This window comes from Siphateles boraxobius, unplaced genomic scaffold, assembly GCF_051911475.1.
Source record: "Siphateles boraxobius isolate OS27281-9 unplaced genomic scaffold, OSU_SipBor_1 65, whole genome shotgun sequence".
Lineage (NCBI taxonomy): Eukaryota > Metazoa > Chordata > Actinopteri > Cypriniformes > Leuciscidae > Siphateles > Siphateles boraxobius.
Genome location: NW_027509192.1, coordinates 11572198 through 11591251, shown reverse-complemented (window position 1 = coordinate 11591251; position 19054 = coordinate 11572198). Strand labels below are relative to the sequence as shown.

General features: G+C 44.6%; 1 protein-coding gene across 5 annotated transcripts in view; it reads right to left on the bottom strand.

The window, feature by feature from the left end:
• ptprz1a (protein tyrosine phosphatase receptor type Z1a) overlaps window positions 1-19054 on the bottom strand; it is a 71133-nt gene that overhangs the window by 15400 nt on the left and 36679 nt on the right. For 2 of the 5 annotated variants that reach the window (XM_077210991.1, XM_077210992.1), the window contains exons 8-13: window positions 9487-9637; window positions 6387-6571; window positions 6102-6228; window positions 4316-4356; window positions 1982-4205; window positions 309-450 (exon numbers count right to left, since the gene is read on the bottom strand). In XM_077210991.1, the coding sequence (XP_077067106.1) occupies window positions 309-450; window positions 1982-4205; window positions 4316-4356; window positions 6102-6228; window positions 6387-6571; window positions 9487-9637 (2870 nt within the window). The remainder of the gene's footprint in view (window positions 1-308; window positions 451-1981; window positions 4206-4315; window positions 4357-6101; window positions 6229-6386; window positions 6572-9486; window positions 9638-19054) is intronic. The other 3 variants (XM_077210994.1, XM_077210995.1, XM_077210993.1) reach the window with 2 other exon arrangements.

The window sequence follows — 19054 nt, the reverse complement described above, 5'->3', positions numbered from 1 at the left end:
TGCCATGATGGTTTAGAATTGCTTGAAATATGATTGGAATCACTTCAAAAAAGGAAAATACTGTTAAGTACAATGTGAACAGCGCAACTCTGTCATATAGACTACATAAAATTATAATGAGAACATTACAATTGAGTGCTTGGGACATGGATTTTAACAGTACAGTAGATTTTTAATAATGTATAAATGTATGTAAAAATATACAATTCTATATTAAATATAGTTTAATATTATTTATTATCTCACTATTATGAAGTACAACTGTGGTGCAATTGTTTTGTGAAGATGCTGTTACCTATAAGACTTACCTCCAGTAGATAAAAATCCCAATCAAAACAATGAGACCCAGGAAAGTGAGGGTGGAGACCACAGCCAGAGGAACCACAGCCTTCTGCCGCTCAATGCTGCTCGACAGGGCCACCCGCGACTCATGACTGCTGTTACTGGCGTCTATGAGTTAAAAAACCCTCCGATCAGAGCATTATCAATAATCAATGTTCTTTTAGAAACTGGACATTCAGTATCCTATCAGACTCAGACTCATTAAAAGACTAATTAAAAATAAAAATGTATGATATACACTGGAATAAAAACTCACCTTGTAAAATATGTTTTTTTACACACCTTGAAGTCAAGTGGAACTATCCCACTTCATGTAAATTGTAACAAAAATTCAGGTTAATCTTACTATAGCACTAAAGTGACATCATTTGCAAACCAGTATGCCTGAAGACATGGAGTAACTGAGGAAAATAAGTCAATAAATAAAAAAAGCTTTGATTTTAAAATTGTATACAAATGATTAAACCATGAATGAATATCTAGGTTAAATCAATACAACCAATGCTGTTTATAATGACGACAAAAAAAGCCTTTAGTTTTTGGTAAAGGTACTATTTTGTAGTTAAAATTTGTAAAAAATAAAATAATAATAATAATAATTATTATTATTATTAAATTAATAGTAAAAATTGACAAACCAAATCACCTTTTGTTCTTTACCATGATACTGAGGTCAAGGATATTGACTCCATTTCTCTTTGATTCTTAAAGACCCTATAATCAGTATGTCACCCATAAGGATTGGCATAGCACCACTTAATCTATTCCATCAGAAATGTGTTTTGAGTTGGTCTGACACTAAGAAGCTAAAGAGTTCACAGGTCATAATTCATTGCAGACAGACACGTTTGAGAGATTAAGACCTGGCGTAGGACTGTCTGAGATGACCTCAGCATCCCAGCCAAAACACAATGCTGCCACTGCCAGCTGTCACTTACTAGTGACAACATATAAGAGTTTTGCTGCCCTCTGCTGGACAAACAGTAAAATGACAGTTATCCCATGGAGGAATCAGCAAACAAAAATAATTAAGGCAGTTGTTGTTGTTGTTTCCTAGAGCTAAACCAAATCTTAGCTCAGATGCTAAGCCTCTATGCAGTTTAATTTGCTATTCAGACTTGCTATGTAACCAGGTAACATGGATTCGACTTGAGATAGAAAACATGCAGTTGGTATGTTTCTGATGACAGGTGTGAGCATGCTAATACACATTTTTAGCAAATAATCACATGAACAACATGCAAGACAACACAGAACAAAGGAATCACATGAATAAGACACATATAGTGATGATGTGATTTTCTAATTAAGATGATGGTTTTTTAGTAGCACATATTTGTGGCATTTAGCCTAACTTGTCAAAAGCTTTGATGTATACGTTAATTAAGGACGCTGTAGTAAGCTCTTCAAATCTTACCTTCCCATCAAACTAACACTTTCTGGATGAGGTTTTAGTTTTTTAGGTTACATTTGTGGGGGATTATGGCCTTCATTATTTAGGGTGGATTAGTTGTCCTCGAACCAAGAGTTTTCAGAAACTTCAAAACTCTTGACTGATGATTCACTGATCAAACTTCACTGAGCATGGCTAAATCAAGAAGCACCTTCAGGAATGGACGCCAGTAACCGAGAGCTTTACCTTCCACTGGTTCCTCTTCTGAATCCCTCTCAGTGCGCTCTGGAATACTGAAGTCTGAAGACGTCTCATTATCGGTGAGGTTTTCACCTGATCCGCTCTCCTCTTCCCCACTTCCTCGTAGAGTCCAGGACGGACTGGGCCGCAGGGTGACCCTGTAGTCTGTAGCTTCACTCTCTGTCCCGTTCTCACCCTCAAAGTAGAAGGAGGAAGAGTGCTCCTCATTCCCATCATCCGTCTCATCAGGAGGTACCTCTGTAGGAGAGGCAGTGGTGATATAGGGGATGACACTCTCATCTCCAGATGCTGAGCTCTGGCCCGAATCTAAATCAAGGGCCCAGCCCGAGGCACTGTTCTCCAGCTGCCCATCGGCAGAGTGTGTAGGAATGGAACTGGACTCTGGAGCAGAGGAGAGTGCAACGGTTGGGGGCATAACAGGGACAACCACAGAGATGGATTCTGGGGCACAGGTTGGCGCAACAGTTGGAGTCATCACAGGAGTAGGTATGGATCTGAATACTAGAGTAGAGGTTGACGCAATGGTTGAAGATCTTATGGGAGTAGGTGCTCCCTGTGACTGTCCGATTGCACTTTGCGCAATGCTGCTGATGGTGGCTGCAACAGAAATGCTGATGTCACTAGAAGGCTTGGTGGAAAAGGGAAGAGAAGACAAAAGAGCCTCAGCACGAAGGTCCAATTCTGCGTTGCTGCACAGAGGAGTACCAGTGCTGGAGGTGGACAGAAATGAATCTAGATCTACAGGACTAGATAGGTCATCCGAGAGACCACTAGAAGGGGAAAATCCAGAAGTAGCGGAGGGCAGCAGGATGCTTGGAGAGGCATGCAAAGAGATTTCACTAGATGCACCACTGTCTTGACTAAAAGTAGGAGCCACCAGAGAAGAATCTATGCACTCCATCGGCAGGCAGGAGACCCCAATGCTACCTGAGAGAGAAGCATCAGAGTCTAGGGTTGTCATCATCAAAGAGTAGTCCCTAGATACAGGAACCGATGGCTGGAGATATGCAAGAGTGCTCAGCATGGAGACAGTACTGGGGCGCCCAGAGGGGTGTAAAATGTCATGTTCAAAGTTTGGCTGCATGGAGACAACAGAAGCAGTCGCTTCTGGTAACGTTTGAGGGGGAAGAGTACTTCTACACTGGGGGTCAGCCGAGAAGGACCCAGACAAAACATCATCATCACCATCATCATCATTACAACCACCACTAGAGACAGGCTCCATGTCTAAATAAGACACGGAGCCGGAGAGGTATAGGGTAGGGTAGAAAGGGGAAGGGGTGATAGACTGTGCACCACCAGACACCAGTATGGAAACAGTGTACGGGATGTCCCAGTCAGGGAAGGGCTCAGACAACACACTGCTTAAGGAGTAGGGGGACACAGGACTTGCATGCATGTAGGACAAAGTGTCAGATACAGAGGGGGCATATGAGGCGCTCTCACCATTAGACACCTGTTGGGTGGTCTGCGACAGAACAGTGCTGAAAGCAGCAGTGGTTGGAAAAGGCAAGCTAGCAGTTGTAGGCCACAGAGGGACCTCAGGGGGGAAGGTGGAGAAAGTTGATTCCATTGGGATTTCAGGCAACGGGGCTACAGTCACTAACATATCCCCATAGCTGTCTGAGTCAGTTACAGGTCGAGTCACTTCCTCAACCCCTGAAATGTCTATTGGAGATGATGTTACAAATGTTTCAAGGGTTCCGCTTGTTTCAGAGGAGACACTTGTTTCAGAAGTGACACTTGTTTCAGAGGTGACACTTGTTTCACAGGTGACACTTGTTTCACAGGTGACACTTGTTTTAGGGGTGACACTTGTTTTAGGGGTGAAACTTGCTGTAAAATCTGTGAAGGTACTGCTTCGGCCATCAGACTCTGAGGATACACCTGCTACAACACTATAACTATCTGGTCTAGTGGTGTGTACATCTACAACAACTGTGGTGGTTATGGTTGCAGGGGTGGTAGGTTGGTCCGTGTATTTCACTGTAGGTTTATCCGTGTATATCACTGGAATATGATGATCATGAGTCTTCTGGGAGTCTTCCACCGGGAGTCTTCTTTCATGAATCCTTGGTGTTGTCTTAACGACTGGATGGACCGGGTGCTCTGTTGAAGTAACTCTGGGGCTGGTTGTGGTGGTTTGGAAAGGATATGGAAGCTGATTTGTATCGGGTCTGATCAAAAAGGGGTTGATGTGATATTCTTCCTAAAATAGAAGAAAGAGATGGACAGAAAGAGAAGCCATGTATATAGTTATGTCGTAGAAACCAAAAACACTGAAGAAACTATGCACTAAAGTAGCATTGACATAGTTACCTCTTCATCATATTCAAATGATACAGCGTCATTGTCAGCATCTGAAAATAAATCAAACATAAAAGAGTTAAAATATGGTATGAGTGAAAGATTCACAGGACACCTACAGATAAGTATGTTTCTGTATGCTCTTAACTCTTTATAACAAGTCACAATAACTTATACATACAATTGTGACCATTTTCAATATTTGCATTAATAAAAGAATTTCAAAATAACAGTTTCCCATTAGACATGTACATAAACACACACCTCAGATATATTTGAAAATCAGTCTGTGTTTATAATTTTATCCTTAATAGGCATGCATACTTGCATGCTTGGGGAACAAAAGTTGAACACACAAATTGGTTTTCAATGTGTATTCAATCACAAACAAAAGGGACATTTTAGCAATTGGTATTCTCTGTTAAAGTTAAGTTGAGAGTACAGAGGTTGAGAAGGAAGGAAAGGTCACCAAATTGGGCATTTGTTTAGGTCATTCTTTGATACAAAGAGTGCAAAAAGGAGCAATGTCTGGGTCAGAGAGTCGGTTTTTGATCACACGCATTGTATCACACGACAGGAAAGTTTGGACACCTTCATGCATTAAAAAGGCTCCCAACACACAAAGATGGATAGAGCTTACAATCTATTGCAGGCTCTTACCTGCCATGGGATCAAGCTCAATGACACAAAATGGTGGAAAAGACCCCAGAGATTTCGTGATATGTGGACAAGATCAGTTTGTGAAGCATGGAAACATTAAAAGGTAGAACATGTATGATTTTATCAGATAGACTGGCCCCATTACACTGATGTAAACCCAATCCACTTTTAAACATTTTCATATAATCATGAAAAAATGTTTTGCGACAACACATATATTCATGGACACTGAAATATAATGACAGGGACTTTCAGCGAGACAGATACATTTATTATAAATCAGTAAGCTCAATACAGATGTCCCAACATTCCAATGAATTATAAAAGAACACAAAAAGCACAAATTATCCATTGAAAACATGCATGTTAGAGACCGAAAAAAAAATCTATATAGAAGGAAATTCAAAATCCAGATGGTGATGACAAAGTATAAGATAGACAGACAGAGAAACAAGGAAAAGACACCCAAAGAACATTGGCAAAGACAAAAAAGTCTACTATATTATATATATATATATATATATATATATATATATATATATATATATATATATATAATGTGTGTGTGTAGTCTAAGTTCAAGTTAATTAAAAGATTGAAATAAACAAATTAATTAAAAGATCAAATATTAATTTTATAATAAGTTAAAATATTCCACTGAAATTGTCAGCTAAATGTGAAATCAATTTGGGTATAACATTGATATAACATTATTCATTACAGTACTGGATTTCATTCCAAAACACACCCTATGCAAGTACGTGAATAAAAAACTGGTTAAGCGTGATCTGAAATGTGTCAGACCCAAGGAAGTCTTTAATACCCGGAGAAAACTGTACATTAGCACAAACTGTATGTTGAATCTGAGCATGCACAGGTCAAGCATTCAGATCTCTGTTTACATAAACGTGTAGTTGTGTAAAGTTTGTTTCAGGCTAAAAGCTGTAAACCACTCAAGGATTCTGTCCATTTCAAGTCTTAAATGGCACCACATCATTTTCTGGACAAGGTAACTGGTTTGCAAAGGATCAATCTACAGTATGAAGCATTTGGCTTTTGTCTAACATTTGCAGTGGGATATGAGTGTTTTAAACTTATTCTCCACGGATGCGAGGGCGGCGGGCGCGATTGGTCTTACCAGGATCATCCAGGGGAATGTCCACTGTCAGCTGGTCACTCACTCTGCCATACAGTCCATTGGTGCACACGGCAACAACCTGCACCATGTAACTGGTGTTGGCCACCAGGTCCTGAATGATAGCCCCCTGGTGGTGAAAAAAAAAATCATCATAATTAGTATGCATTATTCTGTTGCATATAAAATGAAACATACAGGAGGTGAAATACGGAAAGGTGACCTTCATGATATAGGCCTGATTTTAAAGATTCATCCGATGTTTATGGGAAAAAGCTAATGAATTACCACGTCCTGGTCTCCATCAGTCAAGTACTCTAATGCAGATTCATCATCGCCCTGGACCGGCCGGTAGGTGACGGAGTATCTCTCTATGCTCGCGTCGTAAACGGCACGCGGTCTCTCCCAGATTACAAGCATACTGGTGTGATTATGAGGGTTGACCTGCACGTTCTCCGGCTCTGAACTGCAAACTATGACAGCAAACACACACAAGCACATAATGTTATACTAAACAATGGTGCCAGGTGAAAATATGGCTGTAAATACAATACAATATCCAAAATAAATATCCATACTATCTTAGAAGAAAAGGTTCTATATAGAACCTAAAAGGGTTCTGTCTGGCACTTCATACAGTGCAAGCTTTTAGGGGTTCCCATCATAGGATCATTTTATGGATTTAGTTTTAATTCATTCATTTTTCTACATATTATTTTCTAGGGTTCTATATTGAACCCCATTTGAATGCTACCATTCAAAAGTTAAAGTTCGGTAAGATTTTTTAATGTTCATGAAAAACGTCTCATGCTCACTAAAACACAGTGAAAACAGTAATATTGTGAAATATAATTGAATATAAATGTTTTTAAAATGTAATTAATTTGATTTGTAAATCTTTTTTAATATTATACATGTCTTAACTGTCACTTCAGAACAATTTTTATGTGTCTTTTCTGGATAAAAGTATTAATTTCTTTCAAAACTTAAAAAAATTTACTTACTCAGATTTCTGAGGCTTCTCTTATTGGGTTAAGTTATGACCTGGTATAACAATGGTTTACTTAAATTGACTTAATATTCATCACCCTCAGAGTTCTCAACAACCAAGTGTGCTGATGTGTAATATTTCTCATCTACCATCAGCACTCAGTTTCCCACAAGAGGGCAGAAAGCGCCCAAAGATGAAACGATCTGTCAACTAAACCAGATGATTCCAAATTATACAGAGTACTTAAAGTCCCTCTGTAGTCAATAATATTATCCCTTAAAACTCATCTGTGATCCCCAAAATTACTTGTTTAACTGTTTTTTACTTGAAAAAAATTCTTCATGCCTTAAAATAGCTTGAATGTAAATCTACACCCTTGCCTCATTTAGTATTGGCGGTTTCATGAATATGTAAATTAGCTCCGCCTCCAGGCACTCACACCAGCTCAGAGATCCACTCGTTTACGATCACAAATTGACCTGATTGGTTACAAGATAGTTTGTGACGTCAGAAACACTAGCGATTTCAAACCGCGTTTTTGAGACTGTCTTTGGTTTCCCTGCAGTTTTGAGGAGAAATGGTGTCGACTTATGAATTTATACATGGTTTGTCTTAAAGCATATTAAAAACCCCACATAGGCATATAAACAACATTTAAAAGCTTGATTTTTGCCACTGGGGGATTTGAAAAGATTTTCAGGAAGTACTTGCAAATTATTATTTTTTGTTAACCCTATAAAACAAACAATAAGTGTGTCTAAAAATTTATTTTGATTAATTTATTTTCCTCTCTCTCTCTTTAAAGTAAGAAAACTGTACAATAATGTGTGTAATCTGTCCAAGTTTAATCTTTGGCAGAATATGTGTGAAACTTTGTAAGTCTGTATTTCTACCACAAAATTGTTATGTGATTTAATGATAATAAATATATTGCTAAATTATGAGTTCAAAAGTACACTATTCTGGTTTGATGTCATGTTAAACGCTCTCTTCACTTCACTTCACTTCACTAATTTATTGCAGTTGCTCTATCCCAAACTTCCCAACCCATTAGGAAACATATACAGTATGGGGCCTGAACAACCTGATACATTTATGGGTTTGAACTAAATTCAGCCTGTGCAAGTGAAGGGGCAAACAGAAAAAGACAGTTTCCTAGCAACTCAAAAATGTTTTGATACAAGAGCCAGAGAGACAGAGATTGATGTGAGTGAATAGTAGTGAGTAAACATTGTTAATACAGTGAGCACAGTGAAAGAGAGGTTACAGTAAGTAAATCTGGTTTGCCTGGCTGCTTTCAGCTTGTTATGCTAGTCGGAGATTTCACCAGTCACTCTGTACATGAAGGATACATATAATATATATAATGAAACATTTGGAAAACTGCAAATCTGACAAAGAGTATCTATAATCCAAATTTATCTTGTCCCTGTAAAAATGGAGTCGCAAGTAATATGTGAGTCTTTACAAAGTAATACAGCTTTAAGGCTGTAAAATGACATGTCCCAGGTGCTGATTTAAGATAAAACACATGTTGGAGAGTATATATATATTTATATATATATATATTATATATATATATATATATATATATATATATATGTGTGTGTGTGTGTGTTTGAAAGGACACAAGTGGGACATTTTCCATTGCCAATGGCCACTGTAAAAACAACTCCCACATGCCAGTGATTCTCAATCCTACAGAGTTCGCACTGGAGCGGAGGAATCTGAAATGGGGGCATCGATGTTCCATCAACGATCTGCTAAAGCGGAAAGTCTGAGAGCAAGCCAGTACGGATATGTAAGTGGTGCTTTAAAATGAACAGGTCGAACCTTGTAATAGATTTGTGAAACATCTCGTTTTCTCATTATAAGTCCATTTATGTTTTTACAAAAAAAAGAAAAATTTTAAATAAGAAAAAAATTCTTAGGCTAAATTTAAAATATATTATATAATGTTAGAAAAATGAACTCAGTTAATTGTGCTGATTTACACATTTAGACAGAGGTAGTTTTTCAACAATAAAAAGAGGCTAAAAAAATTTGCCTCCAAAACCCTTGAGGGTAATGATATTTACATTGTATATAAAATAAAGCAATTGTTAAAACCATTTTAGATCTATGAATTAGTAGCATTGCGTACGGCTAAAAATGGGCCAATTGTCTGTCTATATTTATAAATAGAAAGTGGAAAATGTCTAGAGGGCTTCGTTGTATAAAAATAGATACCTAATTTAATTGAGAAGCAGTTGTTTGGGATTAGAATCGTGTTGGAGGCTAATTGGATCCATGACCCTCAAACTGCCAGACTGATTTAAAGACCTAAAGAATGTACGATCCCAGACACATGCTACCCTAGTTTGTTTACGCATGTATGTGTGTTTGTGAAGTACGTACTAGGAGTGTGGACCTCCTCGACGCCAGTGTAGGATGAGAAGACTTGTCCCATAAATTTCTCCTGCTGCTCTCTGTAGTTATTCTGCAGGTAATCCATAAGCATGACATATCCAGCCTGCTGCATGGTCATCACCTCACAGAACATCTCCAGCTGTGGACACATACGGCGACGCGGATTAGACAACAAAACTGTTTCTGAAGGGGTTTAAAATAGAAAAGCAGCTAGCATTTTTATCATATAAAATAAATACTCTTCATAACAACTTCATTAGACCGACTGTTAAGTAAGCAATCACACGTGCAAAAGTACTGCTGGTCGGAATATTTGCTGTGTGCGTGCAGGAGCGCGATTACCACTATGGTATTGCTTTTACAGAACAAGCTCAACAAACAAGAAGTTGATATTAATTAACTTACATTTTAGACACGATATAACCAGGAACCGTTCACACGGAATAAGTTTGTAAACTTACACTAGAAAGACATGTTTGGGCGCTGTGTAGACCTTGCATTTTTCCATTCTGCTGCTTTGCTTCTCGCAATTTTTGACCACACTTGAAATGCCCCTTACCTTGTCTATTTTTGCTACGAAAGCAGTTCCAAACAAAGCAATAGGTTACTATCGTAACCCCGGTTCTCTGAAACATCGAGTGGAGAGATCCACCTATGGGAAGGGCATCCGTACCTGACCTCTGCAGAAGCATCCAATTGCACCAAGTCTGGCTAGACAGACAGAAGCGCGCAGCCAATGCCAGGTGAGGCCACACCCCCTCACCTAAGGGCATATAACATCTGGGCGCGCTGCTATTCCTCAGTAAGTATATTCGCTTCTCGTGCAGCAAGCGGGGCAAAGCTGGTGGATCTCTCCACTCGATGTTTCAGAGAACCGGGGTTACGATAGTAACCTATTGTTCTCTTTCATCATCTCGTGTTCGAGATCCACCTATGGGAGAGACATGGACAGCTCCCCGATTGCCCAATACACTCACAGTGAGGTTCTGAAAGCCAGAGAAAGACGGTCACCCCGGGGAGGCGGTGCCTGACACGTCCATTAATCATGAACCTGCAAAGGTGACGCCACACCGACTGCTGTGGACACGCAGGACATGAAGCATGCATGAGACACATACATGAAAGTACCCCCAACCCACCAAGGCACATAAACTAAACCCATAACGGGAAGTAAATGTTTGGTGGCAAGAATGAACATGACCAGCCGGGCCATTCACTCTTATTGGTTTCAACAGGGTACAGGGAAGAGCTAAGAAGACCCAACCCCTAAAACCGAATGTGCTACCGAGGTTCTGGTGACATCCAGCCGGTAGTAACGCACAAAGGTATGAGGAGAAGCCCAACTGGCAGCGGAGCAGATGTCCTGCAGTGACACTCCCCTAAACAAAGCCCAAGAGGCGGCTAAGCCCCTTGTGGAATGAGCTCTGATGCCCCTTGGGGGCTGCACTCCCTTTGCTTCATAAGCCATAGTTATAGCGCCCACAACCCAATGTGAGAGGCGTTGCTTCGATATGGGACTCCCTCTGTGCGGAGGGGCCCATGAAACAAAGAGCTGGTCGCTCTTCCGGAAAGCGCTGGTCCTGGTCATATAAGCCTGTAAAGCACGGACTGGACACAGAGCATTCAGCCTCTGATCCTCCAGAGAGGTAAAAGGTGGAGGGTGAAAAGCGGACAGCTCCAACACCTCCGAAGTGAACGCAGGGAAGCACTTCGGCATGAAGGCCGGGTTAGGCTTAAGGGAAACCTTATCTCCACTGAGGGAGAACTTAGTGCACGAGGGGTGAACCGAGAGTGCATGTAGCTCACTGACACGTTTGGCAGATGCCAAGGCCAAGAGCAAAGCTGTCTTGAAGGACAGCAGCTTAAGGGAAATACTCCCCAGGGGCTCAAAAGGATGTTGAGACAGTGCTTCCAGCACCATGGAGAGGTCCCATTCCGGAACAGTTCTCCTGATGACTGGCAACGAGCGGCGTGCACCCTTCATGAATCTGCGGATTAGAGGGTGCTGCCCGACAGTAGAGCCCTCAAAACCCACATGACAGGCTGAAATCGCAGCCAAATAGACCTTAATGGTGGAAAAAGACCTCCCTTTTTCCATGAGGTCCTGAAGGAAACACAAAATATCAGGAACTGAGCACTGATAAGATGTGAGACCGCGCCCATCGCACCACCCTTCGAACACGTGCCACTTACAGCCATATAAGGACCGTGTAGAGACGGCCCTGGCATTCTGAATAGTGGCGACCACACGCGGCGAAAGCCCAAGTGCGTTCAGGTTCGTCCTCTCACGGGCCAGGCCCAGAGAGCCACCCTGTCCGGGTGGGGGTGGTAAATCTCCCCGTTGGCTTGGGACAATAGATCCGTGCGAACGGGAAGGCGCCACGGCTCGGCGTATAACAGAGGAATTATCTCCGCCAGCCATGGTGCCTTGGGCCACCTGGGTGCTATCAGAATGAGAGACAGGCCCTGCTCTCTCACCCTGGCCAATGAGGGAATTATCAGGCACAGGGGAGGAAAAGCATACAGGAGCACTCTGGGCCATGGGTGGGCCAGTGCGTCTACCCCGAGGGGCGCGTCCATGTCCCTTAGAGAGAAGAACATAGGACAATGGTAGTTTTCGCGCGAGGCGAATAGATCTACGCTCGCCCGTCCGAATCTCATCCATAGCATTTCCACTATCTGAGGGTGAAGACGCCAATCTCCGTAGATTGGGTTTCCCCTTGATAGCAGATCCGCACCTCTGTTCAGAATGCCCGGAACGTGAGTTGCGCGTAACGACAGGAAAACCCGTCTGCTCCACACCAAAAGCTTGTAAGCTAGAGCGTGGAGTTTCGACGAGCGCATGCCGCCCTGACGGTTGATATAAGCCACAGCCGTGGTATTGTCGCACCGTACTAGAACGTGATGTCCCTGTAGGCGAGGCAGAAAATGATTCAGAGCTTTCCAAATGGTTAAAAGCTCTAAATAGTTTATGTGCGCTGAACGTAGTCTGTTTGGCCACAGACCGTTCACCGTTCTGCCCTCCTGGGTGGCACCCCAGCCTGTCAAGGACGCATCTGTCGTCACAACTTTCCGCATCGTAACCGCCCCCAGAGGGGTTCCCCGTGCGTAAAAGTTCTCGCTCTCCCAGTGGCGCAAGGTCGCCGAGCAGGCGCGTGTCACTGTTACCGAGCGGCAAAGGTCGCGAATCGGGCTGAAATGTAGTGACAAGACCCATTTCATGAACGCCCTCATCCTCAGAAGTCCCAATGGCACAACTTGGGTGGATGAAGCCATGAGACCCTGTAGCCTGAGACATGTGCGATATTGCACTTTCGCCCCTTCTCTGAACTGCGTCAGACAGTTCATCAGAGAGCGAACGCGCTCTTGAGAGAGGCGCGCTCGCATGGAGACCGAATTCAACTCCAAGCCCAAGAAAATGACATTCTGACTGGGCGTGAAATTGCTCTTGCTCACATTCACTTGAAACCCGAGCGATGTGATGTGCGCGAGCACACGGTCGGTGTCCTGCAACACCTTCTCCTTTGATTCGGCTATGATGAGCCAATCGTCTATATAAGTCAGGATTCTCAGACCTGATATTCTCAGAGGTGCTAAGCCCGCCTCCGCGCACAGACAGAAAGACCGGGGACTCAAACTGAGTCCAAACGGAAGAACTGTGAATTCGTAACATATGCCCTGGTAGGCGAAACGAAGAAACTTCCTGTGCGGAGGATAGATGCTTATGTGAAAGAAAGCATCTTTCAGATCGACTGATGTGAACCAGTCGTTCTGTTTTATGGCACGGGCGAGTGCGCCTTGTGTCAGCATTCTGAAATTGTATTTCCTCAAATGTTTGTTCAACACTCGAAGGTCCAAGATAGGGCGGAGAGAGCCGCCTTTTTTCGGGACCAGAAAATAACGGGAATAAAAACCCTGGTTCATCAGATTGGGAGGTACCACCTGAATCGCTCCCTTGTTTAAGAGAGATGAAATTTCCTCTTTCAGAATGTGAGAGGCGTTCTCTTCCGTGTGAGAAAAGAGAATGCCGTTGAAATGCGGGGGTTTTACTGCGAATTGCAATCTGTAACCCTGCATTACTGTACGCATCACCCACTCGGGAGCTGAAACGGTTCGCCAAGCCGCTTCGTGACTCGCGAGAGCTCCCGCTCGGGCCAGAGCGGAGCTGTGTGAGACCGACAGGTTTATTTGTGATGCAATGGCGCCATCTAGTGGGTACACTAGAGGCGACATGCAGGGGTTCGGAGGGATTTCCTCTCTCTGCAGTGAGATGAATTCTCTCTGCGGAGAGAGGTTTTCCCGCCGAAACGAATTCATTTGATTCGTATTTTTTTGTGTTTTGTGTGTTTTGTGTTGGGCAAACACTGGGGCCGAAGCCTTTATTGAGAGAGTGAGGGGAACAGAGTGTGGGCAGTGTGGTGTCACTGAGCTTAAACTTTCCCTTACAAAGGGCCCCCTGAACGTGGGGGGAAAACACACATCTCTCGAACACACGAGCTGGGCAGTCTCGTTTACACACGGAGAGCTGACCCATCCGCGGGACCCCCTGGGTTTTTTGGACGGGGGTCCTAGAAGAGGAGGGGAGTCCGAAGGGCTTGCGGCCCGTGAACATGGACTCGAAGCCCCCATCGGCTGAACATCAGGCAGGCCGCTTGCGTTTCGAGTCGGTGGGGTTGGAATTCGCAGGTCTCCCGGCCGCGGCCGCGGCGGGAGCGGGCTTACCCCAGTGCTTGTGTGTAGGTGCTGGGTTATGTTGCCGAGGGGGTGGTTTGTTGCGGGGCTTTTCTCTGCCCTGATGAAACTGTCGTCCCGTGGCCGGTGGGTTAGGCAAACGCACAGGGGGCGCCTGGCGTGGGACTGACTTCCTAGGAAGGCAAAGTTTGAAGGCCTCATCCTCCTTTTTCTTATCGTCACACCGTTGTTGCATCAGTGCGACGGCGGGGCCGAAGAGAGCCCGGCCGGGCTCCACCGGCGCGCCCGCGATGCGCCGTTTCTCACTGTCAGGGAGTCCCGACAGGTTCAGCCAGAGCGCGCGCTCTCCGACCACGGAAAGCGCCATGGAGCGCCCGCAAGCTTGGACGGCCTGCCGAGCGTTACGGAGGACGAGGTCGTTCACCGTTAGGATCTCCTTCCACAGGGTTTCAGAAGGATTTCCCTTTTCCAATTGTTGCCCTAACTCTTCAAGGATCTCCGCCTGGTAGGCGGAGAGGAGCGAAGAAACGTTAAGGGCCCTGACAGCCACGGCCGAGGACTTATAAGCTGCCTGGTGAACGGAGGCAGCAAAACGGTCCATCTTGTTGGGCAAGACCGGCTTGGGGGGAGCGAGCAGCCCGCCCTGAGCGGGGTTAAGGTGCCTGGCGATGGAAGGTTCGACGGTGGGAGGTTCGCCCATACCGTGCGCCGCCATGTCCTTAACCTCGAGTCCCGTGAGACCGTGTTTGAAGTCGAGCGGGTCGCTCCAATAATTTCTCATGTGCTTCGCGCACGCCGGGAGGATGGGGAAGAGTTGTTTCCTCGGGCCGGGAGGGGGTCCCAGCACTTTCCCATCATAAATATCCCTCTCCTGGTCGGTGGCGCTCTGCGGTGCCGGCCATTCGATGTTGAGACGAGCGGCCGCTCGCTCACACACTTCCAGGAGGATGGCTTGAGGCAGAACCGCGTGGGCCGTAGCCTGGGGAACACCAGAGGGCGGGATGGCCTCCTCGTCCTCTGAAACCCCAAGAATGGCCGCATCCTCCTCTTCGCCAGAACCGGGCAGGTCGTGGACGAGAGTGAGGTTGTCCCCGAAGATGTCCTCCTCGGGGAAGGCGGGATTGGGCTGGTCAGCCCAGACGAGAGACGTTGCGCCCCGGGAGGCCCCCGGTAGCGCGTCGTCATCACCGTGTCCCCCGTCCGAGTCAGAAGGGCTGAGCCCGGTGCACTGTGTCACTGCCACCTTAAGACGGCGTTTTAGCAGCTTCCTAGGCAGCAAGAGGCAGAAACTGCAATTCTCCGGGTTTTCAAGGGCTTCCCGAGCGTGCTTAAGACCCAAACAGACCACGCAAAGCTGATGAAGATCCTTAGCTGCGATGAGGGCACCACACGCGGCCGGGCAGGCCCGTGACATGCTATCCCCTGGAGAGGCTGCAGGCTTAGACAGTGACATACCAGCGAAGAAAACGGAGAAATCCGTGGCGGGCAGCCGTGAGGAGAAACGGTGAAAATAGCGAGAGCGTGGGCGGCTCCGAATGCAAAGCAGCAGTAGTTAAAAAATAAACAACTGTCACGTCCGGCGGAGGCTGATCTGGTCGATATGTCCTCCTGAAGACACGAGGTGAGCAGTGTAAAAATCCAACCGAGCTGTGAGATGCAGAGATCGCGAGAAGCGAATGTCAACTGAGGAATAGCAGCGCGCCCAGATGTTATATGCCCTTAGGTGAGGGGGTGTGGCCTCACCTGGCATTGGCTGCGCGCTTCTGTCTGTCTAGCCAGACTTGGTGCAATTGGATGCTTCTGCAGAGGTCAGGTACGGATGCCCTTCCCATAGGTGGATCTCGAACACGAGATGATGAAAGAGAACCACGGACAAATGAACAGCTCCTTGCTCGTCACTGAGCACCACACATTCCTGTTCCTGAAAGAATCAGTGTTTTTGAACCAAATCGGTTGAGTGAATGATTCACTTACACACTCATGAAACCAGTCTTGTTTGTTCCTTAATGAATCACTGTTTTGGAACGAATCGGTTGAGTGAATGATTCAATGACTGTGTCATAAAGACAGACTTGTCTGTTCCTGAATGAATCAGTTGCTGCGTCCGAAATCGTATACTGTAGGGGAGAGTGGGGTAAAGTGAGACATTTTTTACATTTGCTGTCCTCGTCTAAGCGAGCTAAAATGATATATCAGTTACAATTTACACATTTCCCATTAATTCAGGATGTTTCCTAGCAATGGAAATTATAAGAATGTATTCAGGATGAAGGGCAGTGAAAATATGATTGTTTTTTAAAAAGTGATCTTGTGTCTCACTTTACCCCAGCTTAGGGGAAAACTGAGACAGACCAGAAAAATCAAGGGGGTAAAGTGAACCAGCTGGGGGTAAACTGATCCACTTACTTTTTATCAGAGCCCTGGCTCCCTGGAAAGCAGGCGACTGGTATCAGTCAAGAGTGAGTATGGGTGCGGTTACGAGGAGAAAAGTGATCTCGACAAATGCCTCCAACCTAGGTTGGGGGGCCCCTTTACGAGGGTAGGCTCGTCTCAGGCCCATGGTCAAGCCCTGAGAAGCGCCTACATATAAACTGTCTAGAGATGAGAACAGTTGCTCTATCGCTGAAAGCCTTTCTCCCGTACTTAAAAGGCCACCACGTCCTGGTCCGGATGGACAACATGGCAGTGTTGTCCTATATAAATGGCCAGGGCGTTCTAAGGTCAAGCAACCTGCAAGCCATGGCCAAAAACCTAATTTTATGGGCTCAGCACAACCTGTGCTCCCTAAGGACGACGCATGTGCCAGGCATCCTGAACCAGGGTGCGGATATGTTATCCAGAGACAATGTTCCCCCTGGGGAATGGTCTCTTCACCCACAGACGGTTCAGCTAATATTGAGCATCTTCGACGAGGCAAAGGTCGACCTCTTCGCCTCAGAATACATTGCCGAATATTTTTCTCAAAGAGCAAGGACGCGCTTGCCCATAAATGGCCGAGCCGCCCGCTGTTCCGGTCACGATGTTACCACAGGTCATCGAACGGATCAGGGAGAGCAAGTGCTACTAATAGCACCTCTCTGGAAGACTCAGTTATGGTTCTCCGTGCTGGTAGAGCTGCGGTGCCGCTGAGGAGAGACCTCCTCACGCAGCCAAACCGATTAATCTGCCATCCCCATCCCGACTTGTGGGCCCTTTATGTATGGCCCCTCAACGGGTACTCGGGTGTCTCCCGGAAAGGGTGCTGAAGACGATCACTGAGGCAAGAGCGCCGTCAACTAGACGCCTCTACGCTCAGAAATGGGAGGCATTTTCTGGCTGGTGCGCTGCATGGAGCCTGGACCCCTATTTGTGCAAAGTATCGAGTATACTCGCCTTCTTACAAGAGCATTTGGATGTGGGTCGTACCCCCTCCACGTTCAAAGTGTATGTGGCTTTGATCAGGGGATCACTTCAGTCAACTTAACCTGACTACCATTGGCTGTACTGGCCAATATAAAGGCTTAGGCCACACCCATTCTGGAGGGATCTAACACGCCAGGGCGCGAAGCAGCCTGATTGGTTCTTGCGTATGAGCCGCCTCGCCATAGGTTCGTGCAGTTACCGCACCACATCCAATGACCGCCCTAGCCGTTCATCTGTGTCTGCTGTGCAGCTGCACTAGGTTTTAAAAATATTGGCTTCAATATTCCACATTTTTAAAACAGGGCTCCTCCTCCTCAATATCTTGTCAGGCTTGTCAATATTTCTATGCCTTGCAGCTGCTGTTATAGACTTTTTTCCTTCTTTGACCTCAGCGGCTGCACTATCCATCTCCTCAAGGGGTGTTTTGCCCCAGGTTGTCTTCCTGGTGTATTACCTTGGCATGATGGTTTTTCTACAATGTTTATGACATTAAAAAAATAAAACATATGTAATGTAATATTACATTAAAATATGTTTAAGACTAAACTTAACTTGTGCCTCATGTCTCACTTTACCCCACAGCATTTGTCTCACTTTACCCCACTGCCAAATTTTAGAAAAAAACGATCTCTCTTAGTAATTCAGGATACTCTTTAGCTAGCATTATCACATGGTTTTATATGTTAATAGTTCATTAACATGTATGATAAAAGTTTTTCTACCTGAATATATTTGCTTTGGCACAACAGTTGATTAAGTTGACAGCAAGAAAATTTACTTTAACATGCAAAAAAAAATTTTTGTGAAAAAAACATCCTTATCACAGCACCATGAGGTCCTCTCCTTCATGGCCAAGGGGAAATGGGATGGGCTTGAAAACATAATTGTCACATGACCACAAATGTGTTCCGTTGACTAGATACAGGGGGTGTCTCACATTACCCGATGTCTCACATTACCCCGTTCTCCCCTATAGTAGGTACAAAATTTGGTTTGAAACTTCCTTTGTGTCCATTAAAAAAATATGTTCTATATTAGAGTTGTCAAAAAGTACATATTTAAAATATTGGTAAAGATGATAAACTGGTATGATCCTATTTACTACCTGACAGTATTATAAAGCTTGAACTTACCTAACTAAAACAGAACTATTAAATCTCCATACATTAAAAAACTGTAACACCCTTTTATTCAACCTTAAACAAACACAATGTAGCCCAGAGACAAGATGTCCTCCATTATGTGGACATCAAAGCTGCTCTTTAATGTGTGGGAGTCAATGTCATTCCCATTGTAATGTCATCAGGAGTGGGCATGTTACTTTGTGGTAAAGCTACTGCTTTCACCATGTGTTTCAACTGCAGCTTGTATTGACTTGCTTGCCACTCGAGGGCAACAGCCCCAGACTGAATTGAAGACACTACAAAGGCTGTATTTAAGCATTTACAGTCTTTTGTTACAT